This window comes from Fukomys damarensis, unplaced genomic scaffold, assembly GCF_012274545.1.
Source record: "Fukomys damarensis isolate Sample0158 unplaced genomic scaffold, DMR_v1.0_HiC HiC_scaffold_11, whole genome shotgun sequence".
NCBI classification, from domain to species: Eukaryota; Metazoa; Chordata; class Mammalia; order Rodentia; family Bathyergidae; genus Fukomys; species Fukomys damarensis.
In genome coordinates, this window is record NW_022900923.1 from 7,951,825 (window position 1) to 7,969,303 (window position 17,479).

Sequence of the window (17,479 nt, forward strand, 5' to 3'; positions counted from 1 at the left end):
ATATAGTAGTTATTGCTGTGTAACTACCTCCCAAAACTTAGTAACCTGTGATAATTTTTCCTCCAGGGTTAGGAAGCCACAGATGCCTTAGCTGGTGGCTCTGCCTCAGGGCCCCTCAGGAGGCTGCAGTCTGTCAGCCACACAGCAGGATGTACGTGCAATGGCTACTGGCTGGAGGCGCCTGTTTTGTCACCATGTGGGCCTTTTTCCAGGTTGCAAGTGCCCCTACAACAGGAAGCTGTCTCCCTCTGGCAAGGGGAGAGAGAAAAAACATCCTCAATAGACAAGCCACAGGCCTTGTAAGCAAATCTCCAGAACAGGAGACCTTGGCTTTTGCCACAGTTTTGTGGGTCACACTGACCACCCAGGACTCATCTGTGGACAGGAGACAAAAAAAATGCAGACACAGAAGACAAGAGTCACAGATAACCATTTCGAAGCTGGCTACCACAAATCCACAGCCCAAATATTCAGTAAACTAAAATTCATTAACTCAATCCAGTAAACTGATTTGATTTAATGAGGTAGTATAAGGAAAAAAACACTTCATTTAAACATTTTTCTTATTTTGGCACAGTAGTTGTCACAATTAAACCCTAGGGAACAATATATAATTATGATACACCATCCAACTCTACTATGAATAATGTTTGCATAATCATAATTATATAAATGATGTTTATTAAATTCCAGCTTTCAGACCCCCATCAATTAAGTTTAATTATGATTACTGAACAGATTGATAAACATTAAAATTAGTACAGATTTTATGTATACTAATAAAGTTATGTGCTAAAAGGCCGCTGAACAGTTTGAAGGAAGGACAAAAATGCCATTAGAATCATCTTATAAAAATAAATAATATTATCTTCAACTATGGAACAAAAAATAGAGATGTAGACAATACAGAAATTAAAACTATTATGTAATGAATACAGAAGAACAAGGTAAGAAAGCAAATCTTTATCTGAGTACCAAACAGATACCCTGAAAGCCATTAAATCAAGAAAAAAATAATTAATATAAACTTATCTTTACAGACATGTAAATAATAAGCAATTCAAAAACAAAAACCAAAAAGGATTAAAATTCAGTTATTTCAACAAATAAAACTGAGTGGGAGGCTAGGCAAAGCAGGAAACTTGTTTTTATTATGCATTTTATACTAGTGTTAAAAAAAAATAAAAATAAAAAAATTTTAAAAAATAAAAAAAATGGGCCGGGTATTTAGCAGTTTCTGCCGCCTGCCTCACAAATGCAAGGACCCAAGTTCAATCCCCAGTACCAAAAAAAAAAAAAAAAACACAATGTATACTAGCATTACTTTGGTTTTTGGTTTTTACTTTTCTTAGTAATATGTCTGTATTACTTTATTAGTTATTCTACTGTTAAAAGGATACTGGTGTTACAATATTTGAAAACAATAAGACACTATGGATTAAAAACCATAAAAACTGCATACCCATGAATGCACAATTCTGCTCCAGGAACTTTATTCTAATCAAGTAACTGTGTATCACACAGCAATATATAAAGGATCTTAACTGTAGTACTGACAATAAAAATAATATATTAAAATATATAAAATATATATTATGTAATATAAATATATAAATACCATATTATATGTTACATTAATATATAAATACATTAAAATATATCATTAAAAGATTGGTTAATAAACTGCAGTACAAACATTGGAATCCTATCAATCTTTTTAAATTAATAATGTAAATCCTTTTATGAAAAGACCATCATAAAAGAGGTTACAAAGGCATACATAGCAGATTCTATTTTTGAGGCTTATATAAGAAAGGTGAAATACACGTACTCCTATGAGGAAAAAAGTGCCATACATGCTCAGAATGTAGAATAACAGGCTAAAATAGTATACTGTCTAGGAGGTGGTATTAAGATTGAATTTTCATTAGTTTTTTTAAAATATTTTTCTGTATCAACATTTATTTTCATCTGCCACTTTTATAATCTAAAAAAATTGTGTACTTTAAAAATAATGTGTAGGGGTCAGGGATTTAGCTCAGTGGTTCCACCTCCTGCCTTGCAAGCACAAAATCCCGAGTTCAAACCCTGGTACCAAAAATAAGAAATTCTAAATAAACCAATATAAATCAATGAAGTTGAAGAAGTCATTAAAAACCTACCTACCAAAAAAAAAAAAAAAACCCAGGTCCTGATGGATTCACCTTTGAATTCTACAAAAAACTTAAAGAAGATCTAATACTGCTACTTCTCAAACTTAACGAAACTGAAAGGGAAGCAATATTCTCCAATTCATTCCTGGGAGCAAGCATTACCCTGATAACAAAAACCAGAGAAGGATCCAATCAAACAAGAAAACTACAGGCCCATCTTCCTAATGAACATAGATGCATAAATCCTCAATAAGATACTAGCAAAGAGAATGAAGTAAATCATCAAGAAGATTGATTATACACTGTGACCAAATTGGATTCATCCCAGTGATGCAGAGATGGTTCAACATACAAAAATCAATAAACATAATGTGCCATATTAACAGAGCCAAAAACAAAAACCATATGATCATCTCAATAAATGTGGAAAATGTGTGACAAAAGCCACACACCCATTCATGATAAAAAAAATCCCTACAGAAAACTGGAATAGATGGTCTTTATCTCAATCTGATAAAAGCCATATATGACAAACCAATAGCCAACATCATACTAAATGGACAAAAATTGAAAGCTTTCACTACAAAATCAGGAACAAGGCCATGGATTTAGCTCAGTGGTTCTGGCATCTGCCTCGGAAGCTCAAGGAACGAAGTTCCATACCCGGAACCAAAAAATAAAATAAAATTTTAAAAAACAATAAAATCAGGAATAGCCACTGTCACCACTCTTATTCAATATAAATATTAATCCATACATACTACCACTAAAAAACAGAGGACTTTATTCATATTCTGCAAAAAGTGAAATGTTAAAAAAGGACATTTTTTAAAAGTAAATATAACATTTCTAATTCATGTGCACACATATAAACCACATTAAAGTCTGCTAAGACAACATCTAAAATACTCATAACCATTTTTGTCATTGTTTTTTGACTGTTGCTATTATCATACCCTCTGAATGTTTTTTCCATTATTTTCCATTTAATATTTTCTATATTAAATATGTAACTGAATACTATCAAACATATTTTTTCATTTAACTGGTCTAAAACATTGCAGAAACCTAACAATTGTGAATCAGTAACATTGAGCACCATGCCAAAATGTCCGCATCAGGACAAGGTAACTCAAACCACAACTCATAATTCACATTATGAGAAAAATGTTAGGAAAACATATGAACAAAGAATTGAGACGTGTGTAAGAATAAATCAACTTTCTTTCTTTCCCTTTTTTTTTTTTTAAATGAGACAGAGTCTCACTCTATAGTTCAGACTGGGCTCAAACTCTCCTGCTTCAGCCTCCAAACAGGCATGTGCCAGCAAGCCCAGCTAATAATAACTGAGTATCTTTTATTAGTTTCCTAAATGTTTTTCACTTGTTTGGTTAGAGGTGGAGTTGCCATTTTGTGAAAGGGAAGAGTGATGTCTTCTGGATGAACAAAATCATTCCAAGAACAAGGAAACACAATTTCAAGTGCTTACTGAATAATGTGAGTTATCATAACCAGTAAAGAGGCTTCCGGCCTCACACTGTAGTCTGTCAGGCTTCAGCACACATCCACATGCATAAGTAGCTAATCATCACTCTTTTCAATTACAGTTTCGAAACAATCACTTACCAAACACTATCCCTTTAGCAAAGGGAGGAAACAGTTCTGAATGACGGAATAAGTGTTTGTGAATCTGCCATAGCTCTTTGTGCAGTTTCTTAAAATCACTGTACCTCTTCCATACGATTATCTAAAAAGAGAAAAACATTAAAAGTGTCCTTCAGGGCAGAATCATTTATGTTCTGATATCTGAACAAGTAGTAATCTTTTCATTAAAGTGTTCAAAATTGTCAAGTAGAACAAACATGTTCTAAGTAATAGGGTTAATGGTTGGAAATTCACTAATATTTGCTTTAAAATTATAAAGTACAAACTCTCCCTCATGCTATTTTGTTTGGGTTTTTAAATTTAAACACATACTTTTTTATATTTACTGGAAAAATATTCAACCTCTTACAAAGAACTTTTATAACACATAAAATGTCTCTTAATCTCCTGAAAACCAATTACTATTGTCCTGGGAAATTAGTTAAATGTCCAACATATATTCTTTCTCAAAAATAACATGTTTATAAAAATAAAATAACTAAGGCAATTTTTAAGCACAAAGGACATATTCAACATTTACCTAAAAAGATAAATTCAGTAATACTGAAGAAGAAATGGCTGTGCAGCAAGTCATTAACAGGAATTTTCCTATTTCATAACTTTTTCTTAAATAATATTATCTGGGGACAGGGTTAAGGCTGATCAGAATACCACTAAAACTAGAACATATATTCCAAAAAAGAAAATAATAGTCATCCACATTAGATAACATGTGAAAGTGAGTTTGCTTCATTAGTCTGAAATATTCTTACTCAGATTCAATTAGACAAAAGAAAACTGTGCAAAAAGAAAGGATTTAACACATAGCTTTGATATCACTGAGTCAGTCCTTCAGTCCCCACCAAACAGAATAAAACTGAGTTTTAAACTGTACTTCATATATTAGGGCCTTTTCCTGTGAAAACTAATTACTTCCTTTCTGATGAATTCTCAGTGTTTTTATGTACAACAGAGTGTGATGCTAATGACTAGATATAGTCAGGCAGGTAAGTGATTTAAGAGATTCTTGCCAAAAAGCCTACTGTGTTATATGAAATTCTTCATCTAATTTTATATACCACCAAGAAGTCTACCTTTGTCCTTCCTGTTTTTTATTTAATTATAATCCTAGGAGATAAGGCAGATTTAAACAAAGTGCCTCTCCTGTTACTTTACTCTTATTCATTCAGTAAACAACAAAAACACTCACCAAAGCAAAAACTTTCACAGCCCTGCTGTGTGCTGGGCATCACACTGTCACAAAGGGTGAGGAAATGACAAGCACAGGGCCTCCCTCCTCCAGCGTTCCCAATCTAATTAGGAACAGTAAGCCAGCCCCGCATACCCAGCACAGATGGCACCGTCAACACCAAGCAGGGCAGCACAGTACTGGGACAGGGGACACCGGAGAAGGTTCTATCTGAAGGGAACTGGTCAACAGAGCAAAAAAATAGTGGAGGGGGGGCACATGGGATGAAGTTGGTAAAAAGAAAGATGCCACAGAGGAATTACCAGAATCTTGGTTGGCTCTTACAACTGGGTAACCAACTGGTGGGCCCATCCCCTGCGGTGGAAGCAAGGAAGAAGTGGCATGAGGAAAAAAGAAATCTGCTATATAGACAGCTGCTTTAGGTATCTCACCGGATGTGGGGATGAAGAACCAAACCTGCTCCTTGGGAGCCTGGACTGGAGGTAATGGGTGAGGAAAGGTTTCTCAGGCTTCCTAAGGAGCAGAGGAGTGAACATGGAATAGACAGAAATGCTGACACCGAAGGACCAGGCAGAAAGAAACTTGGAAACTAAGAACAAAGTCCTTAAGAAACCTGGCCATGCTGTGAGATGAGCCACTGAGGAAAGAAAAAGACAGAGAGAGGGACTTTACTTGAAAATGGAAGTGAGCAAGACAAAAGCTGACAGCAAAGAACCAAGACTTCCGCTAAATAGCAGGAAAGGAACTGACTGACAGTCCAGCCAACACTTGAGAACTCAAAGGCCTCAGGACAGTGAGATTTTAGCCATCATATTTTTTGCTTCTCTGATCTTGATACATGAACATAATTCTGTCATGAGGAAAAAGGTGTTATTTCACATATTTTTAAATATATTAAATTGCTTTAGCACTGCACTGCTAAGGGATAGGAGGAACTGGGCAACAGGATTATGAGAGCTATCTTACTATGAGGAAAATGGCACAGGAATTGGGTACCACATAAGGTGAAAAGCCACTGCCACGTGAACAGGAGAGCTATTCCTAAGACTGCAGATTATGGAAACAAGTTTTCAGATAAAACTTATATACTAGTCAAGATCATTTTCAAACAGAGAATGACTTAAAAGGCAAACGTTAACAATTCAATCATAGTGATGATTAAAATGCCAGGGTACAATTTGTCAGCACAAAATTGGAATTGCTGACACAAGGATCTGCATCTCTTCACCATGCCACTGTTTAATTCTCTCACGCATTCTTTATCCCAATAGTAGGGCTATGGAACTGAAATACCTACGAGCATAGCGAAATATCACATCCACTGCCTCCTTTTGTCAAATTCATACTCCTTTTTCAACTCTGAAGTTTCCAGAAACCTTCAAAATGGACAACTGAATAAAAGTACAACTCTAATACATCAGCAAATACTGATGTTTATATTTGGACCACATAAAGTTCCAAAGACATATGCAAAAATTATTTAATACATTCTGACATTTTCCCATCGGAAAAAAATAACTTTATAATATCTATTACTTTACACCAAACCTGCACAAATGTCTTATTCATTAAAGTCATTCTAAAGAAAATGTATCAAAGAAGTGTTACTCAGTGATAACCACATACAGACTACAAACTTAATGAGCCTCATTTTTCATTAGAATATTCCCTTAGATATTTTTACATATAATACCTTCTTTTCAATTATAAATGACATCAAAAATGTTTAGATCCCTGTATTTCATGAAATCACTCACTTCAATTAATGTGGGCCTTTTTATTCTTATATAGTTTCTTTGTTTTTTGACACCGGGGACTGAACTCAGGATCTTGCACCTGCCAGGTAGGCATGGTGTCACTGAACTACATCCCCAGCCCTCTTATATCATGCCATTAGCTTTTTTTTTTTTCAGTACCAGGTATGAAACTCAGGACCTTGTGCTTATGAGGCAGGGGCAGTGCCACTTTTCCTCTCTTTTCAAGAGCCTTTTCATTCCCTTATTACATTTCTCTAAGTGTGTATCTATTTTCAGAAACTATTTTATGAAAAGACATAAAATTTAGTGATTTCTAATATGATATACAGAAAGTTCAACTTCAGTTGTTTTCCATTCCCAATTTTACCAGTGAGATATGCTACCTATACAGAGAGAGCTACAGGTCCCTCCTAGGAAAGTTGGGGGATGAGGAAACACAGTCTTCCCGCACTATCCCACACGTGGCTTATGTGCTAGACTAGTGGTGGCGAATCTTTTAGAGACAAGTGCCCAAACGGCAACCCAAAACCCATGTATTTATCCCTAAATGACAGCACTGCAATTAAACCTGAACACTGAGGATTCAGTCTAGAAAAAACAATTTATACATTAACATTGTTTGTGTTAAAAACAAATACCACACATGCCATAGGTTCCCCACCACTGTTCTAGACCATCTATGAATGAAAAGACCAAAAATCAACATCTGGTGGACCACTGCACATTCACTCATATTTTTCTTAATAAAAATTTAGAGGAAATTATAGAATTCTTTTAAGAAGATAGTTATCCTAGGTAACTTTAAATTATTTACTCCATCTTAATATATTTTTAGCATTCTTAGGGAAAAAAATGTATCGGATAGCATGTGCCAAGATGCATATAAAACAAAAAGGACAAAACTTTACCAGCGCCAAAAGTATATCATATAATTGGCCCTATATTTGGCTACAATAACAGTATATCTACTAATGCTAAATAGTTCTTATGAAGCCCAGCTATCTTCCAAAGCAGTAAATGAATTAATTAGGTAATAAAAAAGGTGCAAGGAAATGGAAATAAAGTCACGGTCAATTCCTTTCCTAAGTGAAAATTCCCACGTTTAATAGAGATAAGTGAGAAATAAAAAGTACTGATACAGGTCATTTAAAGGTTATTCTATACTTTAAGAAGCCGACTGGATAGGAGACTTTTTAAAGACTTTATATTATTTCTAACAAAGGACCATGCAATTGTCTAACTAAAGGACACTTACAAGAGTTTTCTGATGAATGGTTCACCAACAGTTGTTATTATAAAAGAGATTTCCCCAAAAAAAGATTAAGGAAATGGCAGAGAGTATGTTCATGGATAGGTTGTTTCAGGATCCTCCCTGGAAAAGTGGAACATCAAGCTACAAACTACAGCACAGCAATCAAACAACACATGCAAAGGAAACACGACCCATTTTCAATTGTAACAGAAATGTAAATTCTCAAAAGTAGAATAGCCTGGAATCCACTAATTCAACAAAATTAGCAGAAATCTAATAATCATAATAATCAATGGATACTTAAGTAAAGATTACTTTCATTAAACAATGGTGCAAAAACACTCACAGGCATATAAGGACTTTTCTTCCAAATTAACGCTATTCTCCCTATTGTGGGGGAAAGAAAGATATCTTAAAACCCATGAGGAAAGTGGTACGAAATCTTTTTAAAATGTGTCTTATTAAACCTGTTAAGCACAGGTCAAAAACAAATGTCATATCAGACACAATACCTTAAGGAATTGTAAGGTAAAACATTTAATATTTTCTCAACCCAAGGGTTACATATTCAAATCAACCAAGACCAAAGAGTCAACTTAAATGCATAAATCAAGCCAGGTGTGGTCAAGAAGGACAGTGGGGCCTATGGCTAAAGAAAATGTTCATGCCCCTCCCAGACATGCAAATTCAACTGGGGATGCACAACAACCAGGTGGCAGAATCAGGACTGCAAATTAACTGCATGTTTTAAACTTCAGCAAGAACAAAACCCCCAATATATGTCATCCAGACTTAGTGACAATGAGCAGGGGTCAAAATGAAAGTAAATCAAGAAACATTAAAAGAAGTAAGAATTCCTAAAAATATGTGACAGGCACAAATTACAAATAGAGAATTCCCCATTTGTAAGTAAAAATGGCATCGCTTTGGAGAGATGGAAAGAAAGAAAAAGGGAAAAATGCAAAGAGTCTTCAAAAGAATTAGCTTTAAAAGCTAAAAAGAAACATCTACACCTAAAGCAGGTTTGCAAGAAGTCAATATGTCAATTCAACATAAAACTGGAAGTAGGTGGAGACCCATAATTTATCATTATAATCTTTAAAATTAATACTAGTTACCAAATGTTTTATTAAACAAATATCATGAACTTGAAATGAACAGAGGCCCTAAAAAATAACAGAGAAATCTTAAGAGTATTAGTTGCCAGAATAATCATCACTATTAAATAGCACTATAATTCCTCAAATTCTTTTTTATATAATGTAATACCTACTAAAACACCTATAGTAGGTCTGAAATAGGACATTTAACTACTATTTTAGGAAGCTGAAGACAATCTTAATACAAATACAAAAACTGACATACAAATAGCTCAGGCAATTTCTTCAAGAAAGTATCTAATTAAATTGTCAAAAATAGAAAATGAAATTTTCATACAGATAAACATGTTACCTCCTGGACATCCTCTGGGTTTTTCCGTGAAACAACCTAAAACAAAACATACATAGAAATATCTAATCATTATCAAAATATAAAATTTCACATTTATATAGTTACTTCCAATACTATTGGTATAAAAATTTCAATTTGCTTAAAAAATACTTATCACTAAAAATCAGCCACATAATAATTTCACTACCTAAAATACTAAAATTTAAAGAAAAAAGCAGCTAACATTAAGCATACATGTATTATATTCATGAGAGAATGTCTCCCACCTTCATTCTTAATATAATTCTAACAAGCTGGCCTACCCTCCTTCCCAGCTTATATGTAAACCAGAAGCATAAAGAACAGCAGCACCTGAGCACAGTGTACCACAGACCTCAATATATTATTTCTTCTAACTGTATGTGAATCTGAAATTAGGCCTATACAATTTCAATTTTTAAAAAAAGGCAATCACAATGTTCGACACACCAAGATCAGCGATGGGTGATCACTGGCCACCTAATAATGAAGAAGAAAATGAAAGTAACATAAACAATTTCAAAACAAGCATTCAAAGACAAATAATCCTATCAATATTCCTTGAGCAGAGGTCGGGGGGTGGCTCAGTAGCAGAGTACCTGCTTACCATGCCGAGGCCTGGTTCAACACCTAGTACCAAAAATGTGTACGTGAGTGTGTGTATTTTTGTGTGTGTCCACCTACAAGACAAGATTCTTTCAAATTTTTCTGATTACAAAGGCCAAAAACTCCAACACTCGTAGAAAGACTGACTCAAAAAACTTTAGAGGCCTGGCGTGGTAGCGCACACCTGTAATCCCAGCACTTGAGAGGCTGAGGCAGGAAGATCTCAACTACATACTGAGGCCCTGTCTCAAAAAACAAAAGCAAAAACAAAAACTTTAGAAAAGAAAAAACAGCATGGTAGAGTGGGACAATATCACATTATATTAGTATATGTAATATGCATAATATTAATTAATATGACATAATATCATCTATGTAAATGTAAAACTAATGAACCTGAAGCTACAGTGGTATATCCTGCAAAAGTAGAACCCCCCCCAAAAAAATTAAACATGACTGCCCATGAGAGGGAGGAAGAAAATTGTCCTTGATGACCAATGACAATATACAGTACCAAGCACTGGGGTAAGATCCATTCAATGTTACTTTTGAAGTCCAAAATGACATTAAAAAATAATGCATTTAAAGTCAGGCAGACCTTGGTTCAAACTATGTTCCTGAATATGGGGCTTGAACTCATCTATAAAATGGGGACAATACCACCTCCCTCATCTGGCTATCATGAACATCGAGTAACATAAAGAGCAGCATGATTCTAAAAGTCAGTTCCCACTCTCCTACTAGAGTTTAACTATTCTGTTATGTCCCATCTAAGAATTCCAGACCATCACTTCCTGTCATTCTGTCCTCCAATTTTCAGTTTATAAATTTGTTACAATTTTCATTAACTTAGAACAGGGCTAACCAGCACAACTTTCTGTAATTATGCAGAGATGATCCTACTGCACCATTCAGTGTAGTAGCCGTTGCCACTGAACCCCTGAAATGGCTACTTCAACTAGGAGCTGAATTTTAACTTTAGTTCTTTTGAATTAATACCTGCATGTGGCTAATGACTACCACATTAGACAACAAAGATTTAGAATGAGGCCAAAACAGATAACTAACAACAGTATATTATTCAGCTATTTCATTTTAACTATTACCTTCAAACACCAATCTGTTCCTCCCACACATAAACCTTTCCACATAATTAAATTGGTCATATTTTGGTTAATTACTATGTCACAGAATTAGATGACTTAGTTCCCTCATATAAAGTTTTTATACTTTTTCAAAATGCACTAATCAGAAGAGAAGTCATTGGAGACAGTCAATCCGCTAATAGTCAACTGATCAAAAATAATCAACACAAGGGCCACAGATTTAGCTCAGTGGTTCCGCCACCTGCCTCGCAAGCATAAGGTTCTGAGTTCAATCCCCAGTACAAAATAATAATAATAATCAACACAAGATCATTCAGAATAAGGTTTAGTCAGATGTGTCTTATTTTCAAATTTATATTTGACGCCGCCTGCTTTGCAAGCGCAAGGACTCAAGTTCGATCCCCAGTATCCAATTTATATTTGATTTCCTGCAATTAAAAGTATACTAATGTTTGTCAATTTTGTTTATTCTTTCAAAGAACCAACTCTTGGCTTCACTGATTTTTTTGTATTGTTCTCTTGGTCTCCATTGCATTGATTTCTGCTCTGACCTTTATAATTTCCTCCCTTATATGAGCTTTTGGGTTTATCCTGCTCTTCTTTTTCTAAAAGCTTGAGGTTCAGCATCAGATTGTGTAATTGAGCTTACTGTTTTCCTAATATGAGTATTCACTGCTATGAATTTCCCTCGTAAGAATGCTTTCATTGTGCACCACAGATGCCAATATATTGTACTGTCACTGTCATTTAATTGTAAGAACTGTAAAAGTAGAAATAGCAAGTAAACATATGAAAAAATGTTCAACATCACTGGTCATTCAACAGATGCAAATGAAAACCATGCTTAGATTCCACCTCACCCCAGAAAGAATGGCTGCTATCACAAAATCAACCAATAACAAATGCTGGCAGGGCTGTGGGGAAAGAGGAACCCTGCTCCACTGCTGGTGGGAGTGTAGACTGGTGCAACCACTGTGGAAATCAGTATGGAGATACCTCAAAAAAGTAGGGTTGGAGGTCCCATTTGACCCAGCTATCCCCCTGCTAGGTATCTTCCCAAAAGAATTAAAAGAATTATACCACAGTGATATATGTGCACCCATGTTCACAGCAGCACAATCTGTAATCGGTAAAACTTGCAAACAGCCCAATTGCCCATCAATGAGAGACTGGAAAAGAAAATGTGTTTTTTTTTATAAAATGGAGTACTATTCAGCCATAAAGAACAAGAAACTAGAGATATTTAGAGCTAAATGGATGCACATTGAGGCGATACTCTTAAGTGAAATAAATAGGACACACGTGTAAACACCAGTTAGTTTCTCTGGTATGAGAAACTGAAAGTATAAAGACTAAAAGGTGTAATAGATAATGTGAAATAGGAAGAAAAGTGCAAAGGGGAAGGGAAAGGGGAAGTGGGAGGCATACAGGAAAGAAAAGAAGGGAATGGAATTAATATGAGAAAATGAAAAAACGGAAACAAAGTCTTTGTAAATATATAGGGAGGGAAGGGTTAAAGGGAGGGCAGGAGAGTGGGGAAAAATGAAGAACTAAGACGGATCATGTAAAGGGGCAAATTTCCAATAATGAATGTCATTATATTGTAAATCTTATATGTACCAATAAAATTAATAGTAAAAGTATACACACACACACACACACACACACACACACACACACACACGGACCAGGGATTAGCTCAGTAGTATGGCGCCTGTCTTGCAAGTGCAAGGTCCTGAGTTGGATCCCCAGTACCAAAAAAAAAAAGTATACTAAAGTAGCTTCCTATTTTAAATAAGCTTTCCTTAACATATGCAAATGATCTTTTTGTGACAGAAAAAATTATTTCCTAGTTTGGTATACATTTTAGAAGGGTCATATTTTGGATTTTCTTCATATATACTACTCTTGGAAATCAACTATATATGTTCTACACATGCAAAATTCATTAGTCATCCCCTATCACAATTTTTAAACCATCTTATCAGAAATGGCCAATGTGACGATAACATCCCAGCCATCTTCTTAACACCTCTGCTATGTGCTGCGGTTACCATGGTGACCCCTGCCTCGGGAAACTCGGAGTCCAACAGTACACAGTGACCAGGGAAAAGAGGTGAGTTTCCCCAAATTATTTTCAGATCTCTTTAAGCAGAAGCTTGGAAAGCATTTCATCCTAGACTCTTCCCATGACATGAGTCCTCACTGTGGAAGGCTTTAGGACTTTCCAAGTTTTCAAAATAAAAACAAATGATGGTTATTTCCAAAAGCACAAAAAACTGAAATTTAAACATTCTTAAACTACTTACATGAAGGTTCTCACTCTAATTTTAGGCGTAGTGAAAGAATTACTCTTTGTCCACCAAATATATCCCAAATGCAAAGGGAAGTACGCTTAGTGTAAAAATTAAATCAAAAGCTATTTGTAAAGTATTAATGGTCTCTTTCCCCAACAGAACAAACGATGCTCAGGGGAAGTCCTGGCTGGAAACTAGACTGCACTTTAAGAAGTCTCCTGTTTTTAGAGCTTTTGCTTCTCTTTTGCAAGTTTTGTCCTTTCCCTCTCCACTCCCTGAATGCTCCAAGAATCAGTCACAGATTGTGTTTTTGAGCCTCCACTTTATTATATCATAATCTACATATGCGCTACCTAATTCCATTCAAAACACAATGCTGGAGGGGTAACTATGTATATTCATATTTGCAAAGCTTTTGGTATGAATGCTTCATTTTATTTTTGTTTTGTCTCTTTGAGACAGTTTCTCTTCATAACTGAGGGTGGCCCTAAACTCACTAGTGTAGCCTAGGCTGGTCTCAAACTCAAAGGGATCCTCCTGCGTCAGCCTCCTGAGTCCAGGAATTATAGGTGTGAGCCACTATACCCAGCTGAATGATTCATTTTATTCCTTCAACAACCTACCATTTAGGCAGGAATGCTTACTAGGAGAACTGCTTTTAAAGTCAAGAAAAGAAGGTAATGCAGAGACCTGTTTAAAGTTATTCGTCTTCAGGCCAGTCCTGGTGGTGCATGCCTGTAATCCCAGCACTGGGGAGGCTGAGGCAGAAGGACTGCTGTGAGGTTGAGACCAGCCTGGGCTACACAGTGAGTTCCAGAGCAGTCTGAACTACATAGTGAAACCCTGTCTCAAAAAACTAAAAAAGAAAAAAAAAAAAAAGTTTATTTGTCTTCAGATTTAGGATTAGGACCTCAATTTTCTGTCTGTTAGTCCAGGGCTCTCTCCAATGTACTATACTGCCTCTGCTTATCTATAATATTCTCAGCAATACCTAATTTTACTTCCATAAAACACTGTCACCATTAGATTTCATTTATTCTTTCATTCCTGCCGAATATATAAAAATATAAAATATGTGTTAATAACAAATGTCTGCTAGTAGCAACTCTCTCTAACTGTAATTCTTTGGAGTCACTGAAAAGTTGATGAAAAATAAGAATATCAATGACAGATCTGAGAGAATACAACCTTACTGAAAATGAATAAACCCTCAAACCAAATCTGTGTAACTTTTAAAACTAATAAAAAATGTAATTACCAAAATAAGTAATAATTCTGTAACAAAAATACTGTAAATTCACTAGATTGCCAGTACTCAGTACTTTAGTACCTTTAGATAAACTTCAATAGTCATAAAATTCAACCAACAAATTCCACAAAACCTGTAATTTAAAGCAGTATTCCTTCTAAAGTTCATAAATGTCCACTGCAAGCATTAGTTCCCACTGACTCAGTAAAGAATTATTCCTTACATTTTTTTTAACTCTACTTATTTTAAAGAGCCTCTTGGTATCGAGAATTTCACTGTCATGCATCTTGAAAAGTATTATCCTCCCTAACTATGTCTCATGAAATACCAGTATTTGTTAAAATCCATGCTTTCAAATGAGGGGCCAGATAATCGATTTTGGATTACCATTTTTCAAGAAAGAAATATTTTTACAACATAATTTCTCAAAGACTTTAACACATTAATATGCCTAGTAAATCTCTGAAAGGGAGATATACTGTATTTCCAATTTGACATCATCATCACTATTTATTTTAATGTAATATCTACTAAAATTTAGATTTCCCAATTCAACATCATTATCACTATTTATTTAATGTAATATCTACTAAAATTTAGAACCCACTTGGGAATGCTACAACAATTTTTGCAGCCCATCTGTCTTTGCTCATGTCAGTGAGTTCTGAATTTAAGAAAACAAATGAAGGATCCTATGTCTCTTAATGTACCAAGAAAAAGTAAACACTCTTTCACAACTACCCACCCTGGCAGGATGAAATGACCAAATCCCTAAGTGCAACCCACACAAGCAAAAGGCCATATCCACTACCAATGGTGCTGCTGTTTGCAGCCAGTGTACCCCTGGAGTCCAGTGGGCTGAACTGGACGCACAATTTATGGTACTCAAGTCTTCTGATGGCTGCTTCACTGTCAATGTTCTGCTGCTAGGTTACGATTCTAACAAAGCAAAGAAGTTAAAGTGGTGAAAGTAATATATTGAAACATCAATATCTTTATTATTAATATTTAAATATTAACATGTCAAGGTACAAATAAGTATGAAAAAAGAGGGACATGCCCACTCTTCATTTTTCACATGCAGGACATGAATGACAAGATATACAAAAATGTAAGCCTACCTTCTACTAAACATTTCTCGTTGCTGTGACCAGGTAAACTAAATAGCACATTAATCAATATGATACATGCAATTCAGATATTAGCTTTCTGAAAACCCATAATTTCATATAGATTCACCAACTTTTTAAACTGCATTTCTCACACACACACACACACACACACACACACACACACACAATCACAACTCCAGCAGGGAGAGAATAGGTACCTAAAAGCACCCAGCTGACACAGGCAATTATCTTCCTACCAAACCCCACCTCCCTCTCACCCCATCACCTGCTCCTCTCTCCCTATGCTCCCTGAAGAGCTGCAGGTATACTCATCGGCAAGAACATTTGGGCTGGTTATCATCTGCCAGTGAGGGAGTCTGGACCCAAGAGGCAGCACCTGCACGAACCACAGCTAGACATTTCAAAGATCTGGTAGTTCTCTAAAGTGTAAGAACTCCTATGTAAGATAGAAAGGTCAACAGGACGAATTTTAGACATGCAACTTTCTAATGAGTTTCCATGAAAGCAGTTAAGTGCTATGGACTGATGTTTGTGACCCCTCAAAACTACTGTGTTGAAACTACTCCACAATGTGCCAGTACTTTGAATTAAAGCCTTTTGGAAGTATCCAAAGGGATTAGTAGCCTTGTAAGAAAAATACAAATGATCTCTCAGCCATGAGAGGATAAAGCAAAAAAGCGGCCATCTGCAAGTCAAGAAGTGGACCCTCGGGCCTGGGGTTTAGCTCAGTGGTGCTGGCGCCTCCCTCAGAAGCACAAGGTCTTGAGTTCAATCCCCGGTAGCAAAAAAAAAGAAGAAGAAGTGGACCTTCATCAGAAACTCAATCTGCTGTCACCTACATCTCACACTTTCCACTCCAGAATGGGTCAGTACATGGTTGCCCTTTGTGATACCCAGGCTATGGTGTCTTATTCCATCCACCGATGAGTAAGACAAAGAGAAACTGCAGCTCTCCAAATTATAAAAATCTCAAGAATGAATTAAAAAATTACAATAGCACATTATCTCTAGATAATTTTTAAAGTTTTTTTCACATTAAATTTTACTAACTGCAGCATCATCCTAAATGATTCTCCATTCAAGTTTCAAAAAAGTAAAATCCTAAACTTTGCAGTTTAAAATAAAATCTTAATATCTGCATATACAAGGTATCAATAAATAAAATGAAACCAGGAATTGTTTACATTTTTAAACTCCATTTACTAATATTTTGGTATGTGAGTTTTATACCAAGCAATTTTGAGTCAAAAACAAAAGACCAGAATAAAACCAGATTCTAGGGAAAAAAAATTTAAGAACTATTTTTCAAAGTTTTTAAGCATAGGTTCACTTTACACCACACTAATCTCACCTTCCTTATCCTCACAACTACTCTATTAAAACTGGCTCCAAATTAAGCCAAAGCTAAGAATTTTCTCAAACAATCTTCAAAGACTTAACAATTAAAAAATAAATTCCCACTCCTCTAACACTGGGTACTCGCAACAATGAAAGAGATCAAGAATTTAGCTGGGGATTTAGCTCAGCAGTTCGGTGGCCTGCCTTGCCAGCCCAAGGACCCGAGTTCAATCCCTGGTACCAAAAAAAAAAAAAAAAAAAAAA

General features: G+C 35.4%; 1 protein-coding gene and 1 non-coding gene across 6 annotated transcripts in view; both read right to left on the bottom strand.

Moving 5' to 3' along the window:
- Rps6kc1 (ribosomal protein S6 kinase C1) overlaps positions 1-17,479 on the bottom strand; it is a 160,071-nt gene that overhangs the window by 133,839 nt on the left and 8,753 nt on the right. For 2 of the 5 annotated variants that reach the window (XM_010642536.3, XM_010642538.3), the window contains exons 2-3: positions 9,454-9,504; positions 3,780-3,900 (exon numbers count right to left, since the gene is read on the bottom strand). In XM_010642536.3, the coding sequence (XP_010640838.1) occupies positions 3,780-3,900; positions 9,454-9,504 (172 nt within the window). Of the gene's footprint in view, positions 1-3,779; positions 3,901-8,362; positions 8,404-9,453; positions 9,505-17,479 lie in introns of all 5 variants that reach the window. The other 3 variants (XM_033762046.1, XM_010642537.3, XM_033762045.1) reach the window with 2 other exon arrangements.
- Positions 15,502-15,633, bottom strand: LOC117285667. Its single transcript, XR_004516734.1, has one exon. It is a non-coding gene; the product is annotated as a small nucleolar RNA SNORA70 (small nucleolar RNA).